This window comes from Phocoena sinus, chromosome 16 (assembly GCF_008692025.1).
Source record: "Phocoena sinus isolate mPhoSin1 chromosome 16, mPhoSin1.pri, whole genome shotgun sequence".
Lineage (NCBI taxonomy): Eukaryota > Metazoa > Chordata > Mammalia > Artiodactyla > Phocoenidae > Phocoena > Phocoena sinus.
The window spans coordinates 58,051,399-58,073,051 of NC_045778.1; the positions used below are offsets into that span (position 1 = coordinate 58,051,399).

A 21,653-nucleotide genomic window follows, 5' to 3' on the forward strand; every position below is an offset into this window, starting at 1 on the left:
AAATCACAGCAAGATCCTTTTTGACCCACCTCCTAGAGAAATGGAAATAGAAACAAAAATAAACAAATGGGACCTAAAAGCTTTTGCACAGCAAAGGAAACCATAAACAAGACGAAAAGACAACCCTCAGAATGGGAGCAAATATTTGCAAATGAAGCAACTGACAAAGGATTAATCTCTGGAATTTACATGCAGCTCATGCAGCTCAGTATCAAAAAAACAAACAACCCAATCCAAAAATGAGCAGAAGACCTAAATAGACATTTCTCCAAAGAGGATATACAGATTGCCAACAAACACATGAAAGAATGCTCAACATCACTAATCATTAGAGAAATGCAAATCAAAACTACAATGAGGTATCACCTCACACCAGTCAGAATGTCCATCATCAAAAAATCTAGAAACAATAAATGCTGGAGAGTGTGTGGAGAAAAGGGAACCCTCTTGCACTGCTGGTGGGAATGTAAATTGATACAGCCACTATGGAGAACAGTATGGAGGTTCCTTAAAAAAACTAAAAATAGAACTGCCATATGACCCAGCAATCCCCGTACTGGGCACATACCCTGAGAAAACCGTAATTCAAAGAGTCATATTCCACAATGTTCATTGCAGCTCTATTTACAGTAGTCAGGACATGGAAGCAACATAAGTGTCCTTCAACAGATGAATGGATAAAGAAGATGTGGCACATATATACAACGGTCTATTACTCAGCCATAAAAAGAAACGAAATTGAGTTATTTGTAGTGAGGTGGATGGACCTAGAGTCTGTCATACAGAGTGAAATAAGTCAGAAAGAGAAAAACACCGTATGCTAACACATGTATATGGAATCTAAAAAAAAAAAAAAGGGTTCTGAAGAACCTGGGGGCAGAACAGGAATAAAGACGCAGATGCAGAGAATGGACCTGGGGACATGGCGAGGGGGAAGGGTAATCTGGGACGAAGTGAGAGAGTGGCATGGACTTACATATACTACCAAATGTAAAATAGATAGCTAGTGGGAAGCAGCCGCATAGCACAAGGAGATCCGCTCAGTTCTTTGTGACCACTTAGAGGGGTGGGATAGGGAGAGTGGGAGGGAGTCACAAGAGGGAGGAGATATAGGGATATATGTATATGTATAGCTGATTCACTTTGTTATAAAGCAGAAACTAACACACCACTCACTGTAAAGTAATGATACTCCAATAAAGATGTCAAAAAAAAAGTGAAATGAGTATAGTGGTTACCCTTAGGGGTAACTTGAAAAAGGGAGCACAAGGCAGGGCTTGTGAGGCTTGTGATAATCTGTTTCTTCATCTGGGTGCTAGTTACATAGTATGTTTACCTTGTGGAAATTCATCAAGCTGTACACTTAAGATTATGTACTTTTGGGCTTCCCTGGTGGCGCAGTGGTTGAGAGTCCGCCTGCCAATGCAGGGGACACGGATTCGTGCCCCGGTCCAGGAAGATCCCACATGCCGCGGAGCGGCTGGGCCTGTGAGCCATGGCCGCTGAGCCTGCGCGTCCAGAGAGGCCACAACAGTGAGAGGCCCGCGTACCGCAAAAAAAAAAAAAAAAAAAAAAAAGATTATGTACTTTTACATATATTATACTTCAATGAAAATTAAAATAGAAAAAAATATATTACATAATGAGAACGAAGGATATATTTAAAGAGAGAGAGAAGGCCTAGCTCCAGCAGTGTCATAAATTCATTGACTGTTGATTTACTGAGCACTTTACTGTATGCCAGGTGGTGAACCAATTAAGCATGGCTTTTCTTAGATTATTTTATTTGATCTTCACAAAAACCCAATGTAATAGATTCTATAATTAGCCCCATTTTACAGACAAGGGGAACAGAGACTCAAAAAAAATCAAGTTATTTATTCCATGTCACACAGCTGCTAAATTAAGGAGTTAAAATTTAAAACCAGGTCTTTCTACTGTAGGGCCAACACTCTTAAAACAATGCGGTATGGTGTAGTAAGAGTACTCATGTAAAGTGATGATGGATCTGAGGTGTATGTCTTTCTACCTACAAGGAAATACTCTGTTTTGAGGGGTGGTGACTAGAATGTAGTACCAGCAGACAGTTGGCAAACACATGAACTCTCAGGTTATACTTCATTTCTAATAAACAGTGTTTTAGGTCCCATTTATGACTGGATCATTGAAAGTATGACAAAGTCTTGACTGAACTTAAGCTCCTGTGGTGGGATAATCAATATGTGAAATCCTTAGGCATTTTTATCTGTTAATGGTCTGATAGCTGCTGATTCCATTTTTATAGATGGTTCATTTAAAGTATAAACAGAATAATTTCATTACTTTGCTGATTATTGTTTTCTGTTACTGGCGTTTCTGGTCTTTAGCAAGAATACAGTACTCCGGTGGCATCCAACTCCAGTCCGTTTCCACCTTTTAAAAGATAAAAGACAAATATATAAGAGATGATGGAGTGAGAGGTTTTGGATGTTGGGATCAGAAGTGGCGTTTGGTCAAGCTTCTAAACCCACCTATTTATTAGCTCTCAAAATCTTACTCCATATTTCACAAGTTTTCATTTTCTGAGATACAAACAAATAACCTACATAAAACAGCCCGGAAGTCCCCCAAGGCCCATGTCCAACAAGTTTCTTATTAATCATTTTTGGTCTTATAGACAACCGTGGCATTTATGCTAAAAAACACCCAACTCTGTGTACACCAAGGTTTGCTGTTTATGGTGTCCACTCCTTCTATGTAAATAGAATGGCTTGGGATTTCCCTGGTGGTGCAGTGGTCAAGAATCTGCCTGCCAGTGCGCCAATGCAGGGGACAATGGTTCAATCTCTGGTCCGGGAAGATCCCACGTGCCGCGGAGCAACTAAGCCCGTGCACCGCAACTACTGAGCCTGTGCTCTAGAGTCCGCAAGCCACAGCTACTGAGCCCGCGTGCCACAACTACTGAAGCCCTTGCACCTAGAGCCTGTGTTCCGCAACAAGAGAAGCCACCACGATGAGAAGCCGGTGTACCACAACAAAGAGTAGCGCCCGCTCGCCACAACTAGAGAAAAGCCCGTGCGCAACAGTGAAGACCCAACGCAGCCAAAAATAAATAAATTTTTTAAAAAAAAAATAAAAAGGAGAATGGCTAATGCCATTCTTGGAAATATACTTTCAGCTGTGTATCTGGAATCATTTGTAAGAGGCCTACAGGTAGGAGTTAACCTTTAGAAATTAAGGCAAGTCTGTGCCTTTAATAGCAGAAGTTGATTATCCAAATTTGATACAGTTTTATGGCACATTCATTATGTCTAGGCAGGTATGAACTCCACAGTAGCATGGGTCTCCTTGCCACACTGGGTTTGCCTCAGTCAAATATGCCAAAGATCCATCAAGTTACTTTGAAAAGTACAATGCAGGGGACGCGGGTTCAATCCCTGGTTGAGGAACTAAGATCCCACATGCCACGGGGCAACTAAGCTCACACGCTGCAACTACTGATCCCGCACGCCACAACTAGAGAGAAACCTGCACGCCGCAACGAAAGATCCTGTGTGCCGCAACTAAGACCTGATGCAGCCAAAAAAAAAAAAAGTATAAGTACCTAGTTGTACCTACCACGTTGTGGTTATCCTCTAAAGAAAATCAACTTTTAGAGCAAAAATTTCAGTTAATTTCTGAATCTTACCCCAGTGTTCCCCAGCTTCAGACTTGAGTATGGTCCTTGTCTCCTTTTCCCCCCTCATACCCCGCATTCAGCCTATCAGCTAATTCAGTTGGCTCTGCCTTCAAAGTGTATGTTGAATCCCAATTATTTCTCACCACGCATGTAGCTACCTTACTAGTCCAAAAGATTGTTGTCTCTTCCATGGACTACTGTGAAGTAATCTGTTAATTAGTCTCCTAATTTCCATTCATGTCCCCTGCAGCCTATTCTCCACATAGCAGTGATCCTTTATAAGGTCTCAGATTGTCATGCTCAGGCTATGTGCTTCTCCATGTGACCTCTCTCTGCATAGATTCTCATCCTCCAGACTTCCCTCTCCAGCAGGGTACTCTGAATTTCTTACATGGTGGCTCAAGGTTCTAAGATAGAGTAAGCAGAAGTTGCCAGGACTCAGAAGTCCCAGAATGTCACTTTCTCCACATTCTGTTAGTCAAAGGCCAGATTCAAAGGCTAGGACAAACTACTTCTTGATGGGAGGAACAGAATTTATGTTCAGGAAGGGATGGAATTGTTTGGGGCCATCTTTGGAGATAGCTACTACCACCCAAATGACCTGGATCATCTGGCTTGGACTACTTCTTCAACTGTATTTCTTCTTGCTTTGCTCACTTGGTTCTAGCCACCCTGGGCCCTCCTGTTGTTTCTTGAACATGCCATTTAGACTACCATCCAGGACCTTTGCTCTCAAAATGCCCATTGCCTAGACCATTCTTCCCCCGTGTAACAAAATGTCTAGTTCCCTCATTTCCTTCATGTGTCAGTTCAAATGTCATATCTTCAGGGAAACTATCTCTGACCCCTTAGACTTAAATAATTGTTAGGTTGTTTATTAATTGCTACATAACAAATTACTACAAACTTAGCAAGTTAAAATAACACCCATTCATTAGCTCACTGATGTCTAGGTCAGAAGTCTGATATAGCATGACTGGGTCCTCTGCTCAAAGTATCACAAGGCTGAAATCAAGGTGTCGGCTGGGCTGAATTCTCATCTGGGGAAAAATCTTCTTCTCAGCTCATTGTTGTTATTGTTGTTGGCAAATTCAGCTCCATGCCTTTGTAGGGTTGAGGTCCCCATTTCCTTACTGGCTGTCTGCTGGGAGCTGCTCTCAGCTCCTAAGGATGACTGAATTCCTAGTCAGGTGATCCCCTTCTCTTCTGCAACCAACTGGAGAAAACTCTCTGCTTTTAAAGGGCTCATGTCATTAGATCACACCCACTGGAGTAATCTCCCTATCTTATGGTCCTGATTTGGGACCTTAATTAAGTCACGGCAGTACCTACATGTTTGTTTGAATAACTGAGAGAGATGCTTGTACACCAGGGGTCAAGAATTTCTTGGGGGACCATCTTAGATTTTTGCCCGTCACAATAGCATATATTAATTTTTCTATCCCTTTATCCTGTTTTATTTTTCTTCAAACTACTATCTGCATTATATTTTCTGTTTGTATGGTAATGTTTTTAGCTTGCTGTACCTACTACAATGTAAGTTACTGATGGTAGAGACTGTATTATTTTTGTCCTAGGTGTTCCTAGCACCTAGGACAGTGTTTGGCACATTATAGATGCTCAATTAATATTTATTGAATGAATCAATTAATATAGAAGACTTTATGGCATATAATTTTGATGACAGCAGAGATAGGATTTTGGGGTGGTTGGGGAGATGAAAAGGGTATATTGAGCATTGATGTTATTTAAGCTTTATCTCCAAAGGTACCAGGGTCTCAAATTATTCATTGGCTTTTCTTTGCATGGAGGATTTCTTACTTGACTATTAAAAAATAAGCTGTGGGCTTCCCTGGTGGCGCAGTGGTTGGGAGTCCGCCTGCCGATGCAGGGGACGCAGGTTCATGCCCCGGTCTGGGAGGATCCCACATGCCGCGGAGTGGCTGGGCCCGTGAGCCATGGCTGCTGGGCCTGCGCGTCCAGAGCCTGTGCTCCGCGATGGGAGAGGCCACACCAGTGAGAGGCCCGCATACTGCAAAAAAAAAAAAAAAAAAAAAAAAAAGTTGTGAGTAAGTAATTGTATAAATGCCCAGTAACTGGTGTATACAAGAAAAAGCAAATTAGCTTTTTTGCTTGCTAGTAATAACATGCTTTCATCAGTTTTCATCTGTATATCTCCAAATAATGCTCTCCTACAAACTTTTGGAAATGGATACCTTGTCATCCAGCAGTATTCTTGATTTACCAACTTGCTGTGGTATTTCTGTGGCTTTTTCCATATAACTGCTGTTTGCAAACTTCCAATTACTAATAGAGTAACAGAGTGAGCTCCATCATATAGACATATATAACATAGCATGCCAGACTGGAAAATTATATAATTTCTCTTATTTTCAGTACTTATATGTTTCTTTCAATTCACCTCTTCTACAGACAAAACTTGCCAATGGCACTTCCAGTATGATTGTGCCCAAGCAACGGAAGCTCTCGGCAAGCTATGAGAAGGAAAAGGAACTGTGTGTCAAATATTTTGAGCAGTGGTCAGAGTCCGATCAAGTGGAATTTGTGGAACATCTTATATCCCAAATGTGTCATTACCAACATGGGCACATAAACTCGTATCTTAAACCTATGTTGCAGAGGGATTTCATAACTGCTCTGCCAGGTATGTCTACAGATGTTTGTAAGCCATTAATTTGCCTGGAAGATATGTTACAATGGTAATCATACTAAATCTACAACTCTATTATCTCTCTATTTAAAAAAAAATCTTTGTTGGCTTAATTTTTACAAACTGAGCATTTAAATTGTACCTTCTTGGGATATAAATACAAAAAATCAAACTCTATAAATAATAGACTCCTCTTTCCCCTCTCTTCTCCCTGTCTCTATTCACCCTATTTTTACTCACACGTAGGTTTAAATAAAATCTTTTCTGAGGTGTTGTCTGGTTTGAGATGTGTCTTTTATAATGTGTCTTAGTTTTAAGGTATATTAACTAATGTATTTGAATTTGGATTTCTATGTGAATTTATCAACCGAATATTTACATTATAGGAATGAATAAGAAACATTTTTAATTGAATATTTTAGAAAGAAGGGTATCTCAGGAGCCTTGTTGTGATATTAAATATGTAAATGCCAGGGTTTACAATCTCACTGCTCAGGAACTATATAGCTATTATAAACTATATATTTTTAAATATATATATATATTTGTACATACACACACAGACACATATACACACACACACTTAAAATACTTTGGAGAGTGCTGTGGTTGTTTCACTGAATGCTTGATGGTGATCTAGGATACTATGTAGACATCAGTATTTGGGGGAAATGCTGTCTCAGGAAAATACAAGTTTCTCACCTGTGTTAATAGCTTATTTTAAAAGAAAAATAGTATAAAAGTGAGTGAATCTCTAAAATAGCTTATCTTGTTTTTATTTTTATTCAGTTGTTTCCTGATTATAGCACTTATGGGAAATTTAGAAAATTCAAAACAGTTTAAAATATAAAAATAAAATTTACCAGAACCCTACCATTCAGAGAGAACTACTAATATGCTATTAATATTTTTCCTAGGTGTGTATATTTCCCTCATAAGTGTTTGTAACATTTTTTTCTTACTGTATTCTCTTAATGTGTTTTTCTAAGTGTTGGTTCTTTTAAAAAATAATTTTTTTATAGTATTTGTATTACTTATGGTGATTGAAGCACACATTATTTAAACCCTTTATTGAACATTTAGGTAGTTTAAAATGTTTTTTGCATTATAAACTGTGCTGTGGTGGACATTCTTATTCATCTTTTGGGCATCCTAGGGAAAAAAATACCAGAAGTAGGATTTCTATATTAATTATGAACATATTTTAAGGCTTCTAATACATATGCCAAACTATCCTCTAAGAAAAATATACCAACTTATACCTTCCCCCCAAACTGCATGTTACCACTCTGCTTAATCTTTGCCAATTATATCTTTTTAAAAATTTGTTTTTCCAAAATTGGAATTTAAATTGCCCTTTAAAATAAAAGAAATGCCTATTTATATCTTAGAAATAACCATTTTCAAGCTGAATTTGTTCCTATATCTTTTGTTAAGTAGAATAGATTTCTGCCCCTTCTTCACTCATTGGATTTTATTTTAGCCATAGGCAAACAGTTTTCTTTGTGCGAACAATCTGTGTGTACCTCATTACTGTGCTCTTCCCAATCACTGAGACATGTTACAATCTCAAGCATATACCACTAAGAATTGAACAGGAGATGATTAAACTTGTGTATCCTTTGCCTAATAACAATCTCTGACGTATATCTGCTGACCACTTCATAAGACACTAAATCATCAGTCTAATGCTTTATGGCCACTTTAACTTATGAACCTATACCATCTGGCTACATTTAGTAAACCAGACTACTTCAAAAAATGCCTGTAATCCATTAATGTAATGGGTTTGTTTGGAGTGTTAGGTGAAATTACTTCCGAAGACTTATTATAGGGACATAGTGAAAGATCAGGAGCAGTTTCATGCCAGCCATTAAAAACAGGAATGCATTTTGGGAACTTCTGATGGTGTAGAAAGTTTCAATATAAAGATGCAGAAATTGTGCCATTACTGTATTTTGTATGATGAACTAATTATTATATCTTTAATTGGCTTATAGTCATGTTTCTTTAATAAGAATTAGGTGATGAATGCCTCCATCTGCTTGTGCTTAAATATGAACATGTGATGCCAGCCAAACAAGATCCATTTAATGCTTTCTTTTCCGAATCTGCTGAAAAATGTGACTGATATCCATACAATTTTTATAATTAAAATAACGTTTAAGCACATTTGGATTTTTGCTAATGGCATCCAAATGTGTCTTTGTATGATTCAGGGGAAAGACACAAAATGAAATGTGGTATTCTCTCTCCTGTGTGTTAAGTTTGTGCCTAAGGGAATCAGAGTATGAAGGAATCTTTCTGCACTATTTAAGTCTTTAGCTAACCTCTGATATGTAACCTATAAAGAGAAATAACTTTGAATGTTTTTGTCTCACGTTTGAGTTAGAACAGCAGCCAAAAGTTAGTGTGAATATCCTATTTTATAGGATTTGTTCCTCTGAGGCCCCAGTACAGATTTGGGTAGTAGAGAATAGTAATTGAGAAACCCACCCAGTTAACACAGTCCAAGATCTACTTCCACTGTTGTTCTCTGTATATCCTACAAAAATAGTCTCTGAAATTATAAGTTATCTATTGGTCTGGGATTTTTTTTTTTCCTTTTTTGGCCAACTGTCATTTAGGCTTTATAGCAGCAACTGTTCTCAAGTATATTTTTTAAAGATCTAGAATTAAACTCATACTTGAACTTAAACATACCTCTCGGTCATTCCTCTTGGAATGTTTCTATACCAGTCTGTATTTCCTTCTTCTCTCCTTTCTGCATGCCCAGAATTCTATAATCCAGAACATTCTGCTTAGTGCCTCTCCCCCAGTACATTTAAAGGATATTTCTTTTACTGAACAGCTTAGGAACTGCAGCAGTAATAGAAACAGAATGAGAAATGGACCTAATATAGAGAATTGGGGTGTGGGGGGTCTGAACCATAGAGTTTGAGATGCCATCCATAGAACATCCCCTAGTGCCGAAATCCATATAGATAGATGTGAATTGTTTCCTGGAATCCTTTTTATTTTTAATGTCTTGGGGGGTTTGCTGGTTGTTAGTTTTCACTTCCTTATCTAAAGGAAGATGGAAAATACTGTTCATTTCTGTAACCTTATAGAAAAATTATTGACACTCATTTTACCCCAGTCTGTTTGAAAAAGAAACTGGACCACACTAGGGACAGTAATGTGCCTTCATAGCAGAATAAATGCTGTTCTGATTTAAAGGACCTTTTGTAAAAAATCATTCACCACTATCTATGTTCTTTTTCTTTGCCTCCTCCCCCCACCGAAAGCTCGGGGTTTAGATCACATCGCTGAGAACATTCTGTCATACCTGGATGCCAAATCACTATGTGCTGCTGAACTTGTGTGCAAGGAATGGTACCGAGTGACATCTGATGGCATGTTATGGAAGAAGCTCATCGAGAGAATGGTCAGGACAGATTCTCTGTGGAGAGGCCTGGCAGAACGAAGAGGGTGGTGAGGCTTTTAACGTTCTTACTGTTACAGAGCTTCAGGACCTGGCCTTCCCGTCTCTGGAATACAGTATTATTGGGAGCCATGAGACCACTTATCTTTTGATACAGTGATTTTGCTGTTTTATAGCAAAAAATGTTAAATAGTTGTTCGTGTACTTGACAGTTTTTCTTCTGACCAGTCACTCATAAGTGACATAATAATGTGTTAATACTGCTTTGCAAAAAATCATAAAAAACTGGCCAGCCATTCTATTTGAAGCGTTCTGTTCTCTGGGCAGAGATTGGTATCCTGAAAAAGGGCTTATGGGCAATTTATAAGGCAAGTAGATGGCTTTGAATCACACAGAAGCCATCAGATCTAGCTTTCCCCTAAAATAATCCAGAACAAATAATTATTTTCTTTTTCAGATTTCTTGCCTTCAGCCCTTGCCTGTGGTGTTTTATCATCTTTGTAATCAAAATTATTTTTATGCCCAACTAGAATAAGAACTCAAGCCATCAGAAAGAGGGAAGATTGGAATTTAGTATAAATCATTGTTTCTTTTTAAGACTCTTATATTTTCTCAAGATTTTACTGCTTAATCCTGAATCCCTTAAGGCATTATATAGTTAGCAGCCCAAGAGATAGTCACCAATTTTGTTGTTCTCTTAATGTAATGGTACCATTTCATTAGAACTTCTGGAAGATGTCTTCTATATATAATTTTCTCTCAGAGGATGTCTCTATAATGTCACTATAAGAAAGTTGGGTGTGAATATTTTATAAATAAAATAAAGGTGACGTATTAAATGTTTTAGTTGGGAGATATGTACCAGCAGGCATATGTATGCTCAGTGATATCCTGAGCAATTAATTTTATGAATTGTTTATCGTGGATCATAAAGAGATACAGAACAGTTAAGAATGGAGGATCAGCTTTTCTTAGCAATTTTCATAGAAATATAGTCAGCTCCCTTACTTTTTTTGCATCTTTGAAATTCATTAAAGCATAATAAACATGATGACCTCTAAACATTATACCAAGTGCTTCAAGAGATTTCTGTCATTCTGGCTTTTAGGAAGACTTTAGAATTTCTCCCAAATTCAATTAAATTAGGAAGCAAACGCCAGGCAGTTTTGGGCTATGTAAAAATTGCATAAGTGAAAGTTATTATTTCTCCTTCCCAAATATGTTTTCTTTATTCTCACTTATTTCACTATATAGAAAACTAGAAATCTTACCTTTCATAACTAATTTCATAATTTGGAAATAAACTCTTTATATTGTATAAAAAAACAAAAAAGTATATAGTTGTATGGCATTCGAAGTCCATCATTTTGCTAAGCATGCCAGGATGAGCCTTAGAAATAGAGGAGGCAGTTGCTTACATGGGAAAATTTTAGGGCAGCTAGGAATATTCCTCCACCCCTCAGGGGAAGAAAAAAAAAATGAAAAGAAACTCCCCTCCAAATAAGTCCTGACCTGAAATTTCAGTTGTAGAGACTTATTCCCATAGCTATAAAGGTTTTGTTCCCTGTTAAAATGTACTTTGTTCCCATTTGGACTGTAAATGACAATAAGCCTTTATCACACCTTGAGACTTTACAAAGTCTCTTTTTTTGAAGGCAGGGAGAACAAGAAGTAGATGGACAGGTCTTGACACATACGTGTGAAAATGCCAAAGATAAATGTAGGCTCCACAGTTTTGCTTAGGGTTGGCACTAAAGATCTATTATGTTAGTTACACAGAAGAAAAAACCAAGTAAGATCATTGAACCAGACGGCTTTTTGGCCTTTTAAAAGGGTGTGTGAAGGTATAGCTGAGAAATAATTCAGGATTCAGCACCAATTATCACTCTTCCCTCTATCTCTTCAACCACAGAAACCCATTCCTGCTCTTTTGAGGATCCTTCAGAGTTCTGACTGTATTCCTTTGTCTTTGGCCATATTTATCAGCTTGATACAGACCCATGAAATTTCAAATATTTGTTCACCCCATGAAGATCGCCTCCAGTATCCCCTTCACATTCTGTGGCTGCTTATTTTTACATGTTGCCTTTCTTCCTGTGTTAGTTGTCCTTCCCCACTTAAAAAAAAAAATTAATCTATGATCACTTTTTCATTTTTTTCTTGCAGGTTGTCTTAACCAAGCCTCCTTTGTCAATAAAGTCTGTTATACTACCTTTCCCCAAATACTGTCTTTGAAAGTTTCTTCCATTTCTTCCAACCAAAAATAAATAAATACAGTTTTCTAAAAAAGCTTTGGGTTTAATTTCCACTCTACTGTTGTATTTTATATCTAGATGAATTTGACACTCTGCCCCTAGGACATGAACTTTTATTTTCTCTCTTGAATAATACTGAATATTCTCTCTGCTCAGTAATGGTAACTCTTAAAAGTATAATAAAAGACCACTTGGGAAAAGTCCATTTTCTTAATCAGCAGATCACATTTTATGATAATATTCTGAATTTAATATTTAGCATTTATCATGTCCTCACACTCTCAGAAGTACTAGGCATTTCAATAGAAGTGGTCCCTGTTGTCAAAGAGCTTCCATCATAAAAGGTTTTGACTTACAAAATAAATATAGACTGAGAAACCAGTTTTCAACACTTAGCCACCCTTTTTTGTGGCACCTTTGATTCAAAGAAACTCAAATACTTTAGCAAGGTGTGATAAATACAGTGGGGTAGAAAATGAGATCAGAGGTTTGTATGATTTCTTTTTCCTTAGGGTATAGTTTCATTGCATATGAAGAAAATCCTGGGGTGCTTGTATACGATTGCCAGAGATTAAAAGGAGGACAGGAATCTCTGAGAAATGGTGGGCATTGAGAGACAATAAAGTAGTTAGGGCTTCCCTAACTGGTGGCGCAGTGGTTAAGAATCCGCCTGCCAATGCAGGGGTCGTGGGTTTGAGCCCTGGTCCGGGAAGATCCCAATGCTGTGGAGCAACTAAGCCTGCGAGCCACAACTACTGAGCCCATGCGCCACAACTACTGAAGCCTGCACGCCTAGAGCCTGTGCTCTGCAACTAGAGAAACCACCACAACGAGAAGCCCACACACTGCAACAAAGAGTGAGCCCCCACTCGCTGCAACTAGAGAAAGCTCGCGCACAGCAGCGAAGACCCAACACAGCCAAAAATAAATAAATAAATAAAAATTTAAGAAACAAACAAAAAAACCCACCAGAGATATAAAGTAATTAAGAGTGTGGCCTCTGAAGTCAGACTTAGATTCAAATCCCAGGTCTCCTCACTAGCTGTGTGACCTTGGGCAAGTTGCTTAGCCTCCCTGACATTTGATTTCTTCATCTGCCAAATGAATATAGTGGTTCTTACCTCATTAAAGGATGTTGACGTTGAAACTATTAAATTGTAATTATTGACCAGATTTTTTTTTTTTGCTGAGCTGTGCAGCTTGCGTGATCTTAGTTCCCCCACTAGGGGTTGAACTCGGGCCCCCAGCAGTGGAAATGCCGGGTCCTAACCACTGGACCGCCAGAGAAATTCCCTATTAACCAGATTAGAACCTCTTCATTCAAAATCGGTTTGCCTGCAATATGTTTATAGAATAATATTGTTCAGAGAAGTGTATCTTGAAGCCCAAATTATTTCATAATGTGTCTTGTTTGCCCTTTTCTTTATGTTGATATATCATGTTTCTTGTTCCTATTAGTCCCTTTAAAAAAAAAAATATTGTTTTAGCTTCTCTGTTGCAGATTATCCTTTTTGTATCAGCACAGAAGTCAGAGCCAGCTACCTTCCTGATAGGAAATTTTCTCAACTAATTTTCAAGGTGTATAATAGGAAGAGGGCAGGAGAGAAGTGTTCCTAGAGACACTGAACAATTAATTATTTTGTAATGGAGCTATAGAGGGAGGAGTGGATGACTGGCCCAGAGAAAACATGATTTCTCTGGTGCCAGGATTACACTCAGAGGCATTTCTGCCTATCTCCACTTTGCAAGGCACAGTGCCAATGAGAACAGCAGTTAGTACACCCATAGTGGGGTTTACTAGCTTGCACACCATGTTTGGTGGGTTCTTAACTTCAGGATGAGGAATTAAGTTTTTTACCCAGCAGGAAGTGATTGCCATTTACTGATTTTTTTTTGTAGCAAAGATCTAGCTTGGGATATGAGTATTCCAGAGATGTTCTGTCATAAGGAAGGAGATGCTAACAAATGTTGCTCACTGGAATCAAGGAAAGGCAATAAAATCCATGTATGTATGTACATAGCCAGGAACACACCTGTGAAAGTCAATTTTGTGCCTTAGACTGGACAGCACAGTGCTCTTAGGCATTTCTTTTTTTAATCTGCTTTCATAATTGTTGCTGGACACTCCTGTGGTCCCTTTGTTTTCTGTCAAAATTGCTCCTTTTAAAGCATAGCTACACTGATCACCAGCAGCCTGGGTGCCTGAGCCGCCAACACACCTTACCCCATATAACTGGAGACTAGAAAAAGTGATCTCTGTGACAGAGCCATTCCTGCTGCCCACAATGCTAGGCTCCACTGACACTGGCACCGCTTTACTCAGTGAAAAAAAAGTCTTTGGGGCATGTGCCTAGTTCAAAGGTGGTAGTTATCACTAACAAAATTTTCAAAAGGTAAGGCCAATGAACCTGTCTGTACAGTGGTCTGATAGTCAATAGATGAATTCTGAATGTGTGCATTCCATTTGTCTATTGACATAATATTCCTGAAGGCCTGACACTCTGATGTTCTATACTAGAAATCATCATGTTTTACCCAAAAGCAAATCAATGTTGGCAGAGTTCCTTTGAGCCCAGAAAGTTCCTCTTTGACATGGACTCTTGAAATTGAGCTTAACTTCACACCTCTCCAGGCTAGTTATGGAGATTATATGGAATGGTAACTGTGAAAACACTTTGAAGAAATAGGAAGTTCCTTGTAAATGTATAATATTATGATTTTTATTGGGAAATATTTGTTGTTTTTTAGGGGACAGTATTTATTCAAAAACAAACCTCCTGATGGGAATGCTCCTCCCAACTCTTTTTATAGAGCACTTTATCCTAAAATCATACAAGATATTGAGGTAAGAATCTATGTATATTTGGGTATTTGCCAAATACTAGAGAATCATCAACATTCTTCAGTAACAGCATTGTTAAAGCAAACCCATTAGGGTTTATTGTGTGGGTTAAAAATCAATTTCTTTGCAAGTGAGTAGGATAGGTAAAATATAGTAAATTCCCAGGCAAAAAAAATTTTAAGCTTTTAAAAACTGTTTACTGATAGATAAATAGATGAGAGAATACGATAACAGCAGTGAAACTGCTAAAGTTGCACTTATAAGCCATTATTCAAATATCTTCTTAATTGAGCCTCTGTGGAAGTTCACTGGTAGAAATGGCCACCACAAATGAAAGATGAGCACTGAGTAGGTAACCTCATGTGGTTCATAGCTTGCCCTCTGTTGGTGAACTGTCTCTTTCTAGCAGGTTTATTATTTAGTTCAACGAGTTATATACAGGAGAGTTCTAGGAAATAAATCTTTAATTACTTTGCACATGGAAAAATGTTTTACAGCGTTAAATAGTGGCTTTTTTAAAAAAATGCCTTAAGTTTTATATATCCAGTAGAGTAAAGCATTGAGCATTTGTCATTGGTTACCATGAAAGTCAGATAAGAGCTTAGTTCTAGTCCTCTCCTAATTATTGCTTCTTTACCATTCCTTCTTCTCAGACAATAGAATCTAATTGGAGATGTGGAAGACATAGCTTACAGAGAATCCACTGCCGAAGTGAAACAAGCAAAGGAGTTTATTGTTTACAGTATGATGATCAGAAGATAGTAAGCGGCCTTCGAGATAACACAATCAAGGTGAGGTCTCTTCAGTTATGGGAAGGTAGCAGAAGGGGTGAGGATGACCACAGTATAAAGCAATCAAGCATAAACTCTAAGCAGTATTTCCAGAAAGTAAGAGTTTTAGATTGTTTCCAGTCCAAAAGCCAAAATTTCCTTAAAGGAAAAATGCCTGCTTCCCTCCAGAAACGCATGCAAATGGATAGGGCTAGGGTTAAATTCTCTTCTTGAAGTGCACTGAATGGGCTATTACTCTTTTGGCCTTCACATAATTATAGGCTACCGCTGTTCCTTAATGAAAAGGATAAAGTCTGCGTTAGTACTGAAGCCACATATATATAGGTGCTTAGCTATACGTATAGGAAAGAATGCATTCCACACTACTCTGGGCTTTGATTCTTTTGGGGAATCAAACACATAATAGAGCCAGCAAGTCCCTGCAGCACCCCATTATCATGATGATCAAAAGGATCTTGTTTGCCATCCTAGATCTGGGATAAAAGCACATTGGAATGCAAGCGAATTCTCACAGGCCACACAGGTTCTGTCCTGTGTCTCCAGTATGACGAGAGGGTGATCATAACTGGATCATCGGATTCCACAGTCAGGTAGAAAATTTCAAATGATCTTTTGAACTCTGAAATAATCAGATTCACTCTGTTCTGTCTTAGATAGTAATTTTGTATGTATTTGCATGAACACAGTTATGAAACTTCATAACCAAAACAGAATAAACAACCAGCTCTCCCCATCACTGTGTCAGTCTAAAACTAGAAAACTTGATTTAGGAATGGTTACGGTAAGTTTACATTTTTGTACATTTAAGAAACTACAGGGACTTCCCTTGTGGTGCAGTGGTTAAGACTTTGTTTGCAGTGCCAATCCAGGCGGCCCCAGTTCTATCCCTGGTCAGGGAACTAGATCCCACGTGCCGCAACTAAGACCAGGCACAGCCTAAATAAATAAAAAAAAAAAAAACAATTTAATTACAAAAAAAAAGAAACTACATATTCTATTTTGATTTGGGGGAATCATCTATTACAGAAACTTGGTATACCTTGCATTTCTTACAAAAGCCACCTCATGGGGGAATGACATGAATGGAATGAAGCCTTCCTTTCAAGTGGTTATAACTGTAGTACAGGCATGCGTATCTCCTTTAAAATGTGTACAGGTGAGCAAAGCTCTCTCTTTGTCAACCCCTCCCCTGCTGTCCCTGCAGTTTTTAATTGCAAGCTTCACTCAGGGAGGGACCTTCAATTTCCAGAGGCATTAGTGATTTGATGACACAGCCATTATGCTGCTGGAGTCCACTGTAGCTTGAGTTCTGGGTACTAGCAGCACTACTGGAAACCTCTGTTAGGAATTTTGCCTTGAGCTAAAGGATTTAGCAAACATAATGCATCAAAAGTAACTTTAAAAAAATAGGGAAAAAAGCAGTTAACTGCATTGTTAGATTCTCTGAAGTTAAATGTTTACCATTCCAAGTTATCCTCTGTGAATAGAAAAGGCCATTCCTGTTTCTTGTCTTTTGACTTAAAGGCACAGCAAATTCTGTTCTTAGAGTTATCAACATTTAACATTTATTGGTGCTTGTGGAGTGCCTCAAGGAAGCTGAAAGATTGTAAAGGCTAACATCATTTATAGGACAAGGGAAAAAATGATTTTCTAAAAGAGGGTTAAACTGAAAAAAGAAATACAATGTGTTGTAAAAAACAAAGTAAATATACAAAAATAGAGTGATCAAAGTAAAATATACCTTCACAAAAAATTCTCAAGCTATCCAAGGGTCGCACACTCTGCTGTGAAGCCCATATTGATATTGGGATGGCTGTTCTTGATCCCTACACTCATTTAAAGCACAGAAATGGGGCCTTACATTTAGAGTCTAGATAATTTTAGGCCTTGATCTATGTGGTGAAAAGGTCCAGCATCATCAAACTCACATCCGTAGTACTAAGTCAGTCTGTTAGGGAAGCTTCTTGGCTTATGTCAGTCTAGGACCTGAGGGCTGTCTGTGGGACCACCAATGCTGTAGTTATTAATCAGATTCCCAGTTTAAAATGTAACAGATTGAATGTTAGAAGGTTTATGATAATCTTGAAGTCTGTGGCCAATGCTCTGGTGATGGTCGCTGCAACCTCATTCCAGCCCCCTGAAACTAGCCCAGATTTCACATTGACAGCATCCCATCCCCTTCCTCTTCCTTCTCTCCCAGTCCAGCCCTCTGTCTACCACTTCCCCATGGTCCATCAGTACACTTTAACTCAGCTTAACTTCAGAGCTGCAGAAGGAAAGTAGGGTGTAACATTAACTATGAGAATAGGGTGGGAAGGGTGGGGAGTGAGGTGGTCCAATACTTGTAATAGATTGTAGCATGAGCTCCTCCTCAATCTCGGATAACCTTAATGTTGTTTGTTCCAGGGTGTGGGATGTAAATACAGGTGAAATGCTAAACACATTGATTCACCATTGTGAAGCAGTTCTGCACTTGCGTTTCAATAATGGCATGATGGTGACCTGTTCCAAAGACCGTTCCATTGCGGTGTGGGATATGGCCTCCCCAACTGACATCACCCTCAGGAGGGTGCTTGTTGGACACCGAGCTGCAGTCAATGTCGTGGACTTTGATGACAAGTACATCGTTTCTGCATCTGGGGATAGGACTATAAAGGTAAAAAGGCATTTTTCAGTAAGTCCCCAACTTAGAAAAAGGAAGTTCATGTGGAAATCTGCTCAAGGGCAGTTTCATACTTAACCCTCACTGTAGAATACTTAATATTTAAATCAAATACTAGTTTATGCGTAAAAAGGTAATGAGTGAGATAGGTTGTGTGACAATTTGAATTAGGTTTTTATTCCTATAAATAATGGTGAGTATGAAAAGGGCAGGGGTAAATTTAGGTTCAAGAAAATTTGTCTGCAAGACCAGACTAACCCCATAAGAGTACATCAATTTGAGGATTCTCATGTGATAGCAGCCAGCTACAAATTAGCCGTATATTACTATGAATTAAACTTGTCATTTTTTGGTTTGATTTGGATTGGTTTGAAAAGTTGAATTCCCCCTATTAGTTCAGTCCTATTTTCTGCCTCCCAAAAACTCCAGTTGCCATAGATTTTACTAGTGAAAGCACCAGATCAACTGCCAAATGCTATTTTTATTTCAGGTATGGAACACAAGTACTTGTGAATTTGTAAGGACCTTAAATGGACACAAACGTGGAATTGCCTGTTTGCAGTACAGAGACAGGCTGGTCGTGAGTGGCTCATCTGACAACACTATCAGGTGAGCAGCAATTGCCCTTACCCAGAAGGGATCACTATTATCCTGCCATTCATTGTTTGTGCACAGATCAAACAGATTTTCAACTGTGTTAAGTTTATAATAAAACATTTTTCAGTTTCTGTAGCTTCTTACAGATCAAAAGTTTGCCCCAAGCAGAGAGGCAGCATAGCAAAGCCTTTTGTTGATGTGTTTCCTTCCTGTAATACTTTTTTATCACCATATAGACCTATTTAAAAAGAACTGCTTGAAAGAGGAAGTGAGCAAGAGAGATAAAAATGGAGGCTGAAGGCCCTTCTCTTTAAATTTCTCCTGTCTTCAGTTGAAAAGTGCTAATAAATAGCTAAAGGCCTTTTCTCTTTGCCACTGTTCTAAAAAAAGAAAAGAGATTTGTTTCCCTGCTAGAAATTGTGCATTTTGTTTTCTTAGCATTACATAATTAGCCAGGGAGTTACCAGTCTTTGAAATTATGAAGAAATTATGAAGAATCCACAGTTGAAGTACTTTTTGGTATTTATCCTTCATGAAGATGAATGACACTCATATGAATAGAATTTGGAAGATTTATCAACCCTCTCCCCCTCCTTCAAAGAGGTACTAAGGAATGAAAAGGCCATTGAAAAAACAACAGATAGATATTGTTACATCTAAGGAAATTAGCATTCCTAGAAATCCTTTGGATTGGTCAGAAAGCATACATAATTTAAATTAGTATATAAAAGTTTTTGAGAACTTACTTTGCATTTCCATTACATGAGAAAAACTGTCCTGGACAGTGGGGTGACAGTGGAGAGTGTCCTCAGTGACAAAGGTGGACATACTTTGTGAGGGCAGGATGTCACTGATAACTGCGTCTCATTCTTATTAATTGTGATTTTAGGAAACATTATTTTTCTTGGCTTGGTCATTTCCTTCATAGGCAACTGTGTACATTGAATTCATCTTTTATATTCCTTGGTGACCCTGATTACAGAATTATATGAAGGTTGGTGCTTTGAAAATATATACTGCATATTTGAACTTAAATCGTACATTTTTCTGCTTATACGGCAGAAAAGAAATAAATTACACTGAAAGTAACACATTTGTGTATGAGTGTTGATTGATTTTATTTTTTGGATATTTTAAAAGATGTATGAAGTATGTTATTATAACATTCCAAGCTTAGAAAAGAATACCTGAAAATTCACTTGACTCAATTTTCTCTTTTAGATTATGGGACATAGAATGTGGTGCATGCTTACGAGTGTTAGAAGGCCATGAGGAATTGGTGCGCTGTATTCGATTCGATAACAAGAGGATAGTCAGTGGAGCCTATGATGGGTGAGTTTGCTAACAGCGTTTTTTAAAAATCTGCCTGTTAATCTCTCCTGCCTTAGAATGTTAAATATAACCTTTCCTTGTCTCTAAAAGATTATAGATATCACAGAAAAAATCTGATACAATATTTCTTGTGTCTAATCCATATATTCACCTCTCCTTTGTTTACTCTTTTCTAAAATATGCTTCCCAATCATTTAATTGTACTTGTTTGCTCATGAATTTCATTAATATTTTGGCTTTTTGGTTATATATTTATCCGTTTTGCCGTATAAAGCAAAGAACTGGGTAAACCCACTATATCAGGATATGAATATAAAATAGTGACTTATTAATAAAGCTGAAATGTTGGAGGGCAATATCTTGAGGGTGGGGTGGCGCTTAGTATGGTACAGTCTTGAATTTTTATCCCTCTTAGTGATTCCTAAAAGTACAGCCCTCTTGTCCTCACTTCTAGCATTTCAGTCACAATGAGTGAAGTAATCTTTACTTTCCTTCAGTCTGATTTCGAATGGTCATAGAGTCCATTCATGTTGTGGATAGATCCCATGTCCAGCAATGCTAATAAGCACATAGTAAATTCTTACAAAAGTGTATTCACTTATGAAGTGCTCTCTATCATTTCTCCTCATCAAGGTGCCTGATTTGGGGAAGTAGAAGGTCACAGTTCAAATATTGGCAGCTTTTTATTTTATTCTATTTTATTTTAATATTTATTTATTTAGCTCTGCCGGGTCTTAGTTGCAGCACGTGGGATCTTTTTAGTTGTGGCATGTGGGATCTAGTTCCCTGACCAGGGATCGAACCCAGGCCCCCTGCCTTGGGAGTACAGAGTCTTAACCACTGGACCACCAAGGAGGTCCCTGGCAGCTTTTGTAAATATCAGAAACTAACTTACAACATTATCTTAGTTTATGAGCTGGCTATACTGATATATTAAGACAATTCTTTTTTTTTTTTGCGGTACGCGGGCCTCTCACTGTTGTGGCCTCTCCCGTTGCGGAGCACAGGCTCCGGACGCGCAGGCTCAGCGGCCATGGCTCACGGGCCCAGCCGCTCCGCGGCATGTGGGATCTTCTCAGACCGGGGCACGAACCCGTGTCCCCTGCATCGGCAGGCAGACTCTCAACCACTGCGCCACCAGGGAAGCCCGACAATTCTTAAGTAAATGTTAAGAGACCCACTTCCTCTGCTTTGAGTCAGCCATCACTGTTCTACCCTTGGGAAATTGTTCAGGGTATGATGACATGTTCCAGATAAGTCCAAGGTTGTATTTTCTCATTGCCCTGGTTTTGATCTATACCCACTTTTCTTGGGTTTTGTCTGTTATTAATACTTACCTTGAGGAGACATGACCTATACTTGATTTATAGAAGGGCTATACTTTTCTTATTTAAATCAAAATATGAGGATTTGCTTATATC

The 21,653-nt window shown here is 38.4% G+C and overlaps 1 protein-coding gene across 13 annotated transcripts in view; it reads left to right on the forward strand.

Moving 5' to 3' along the window:
- The window catches only part of BTRC (beta-transducin repeat containing E3 ubiquitin protein ligase), a 184,449-nt gene that overhangs the window by 149,430 nt on the left and 13,366 nt on the right, over positions 1 to 21,653 (forward strand). For all 13 annotated transcript variants that reach the window (XR_004346248.1, XR_004346243.1, XR_004346242.1 and 10 more), the window contains 8 exons: positions 6,092 to 6,323; positions 9,617 to 9,803; positions 14,757 to 14,853; positions 15,504 to 15,641; positions 16,113 to 16,231; positions 18,048 to 18,297; positions 18,794 to 18,912; positions 20,122 to 20,232. Coding sequence is in view for 1 of the 13 variants with exons in the window: in XM_032608676.1 (XP_032464567.1) it covers positions 6,092 to 6,323; positions 9,617 to 9,803; positions 14,757 to 14,853; positions 15,504 to 15,641; positions 16,113 to 16,231; positions 18,048 to 18,297; positions 18,794 to 18,912; positions 20,122 to 20,232 (1,253 nt within the window). In the remaining 12 variants the exon portion in view is untranslated. The remainder of the gene's footprint in view (positions 1 to 6,091; positions 6,324 to 9,616; positions 9,804 to 14,756; positions 14,854 to 15,503; positions 15,642 to 16,112; positions 16,232 to 18,047; positions 18,298 to 18,793; positions 18,913 to 20,121; positions 20,233 to 21,653) is intronic.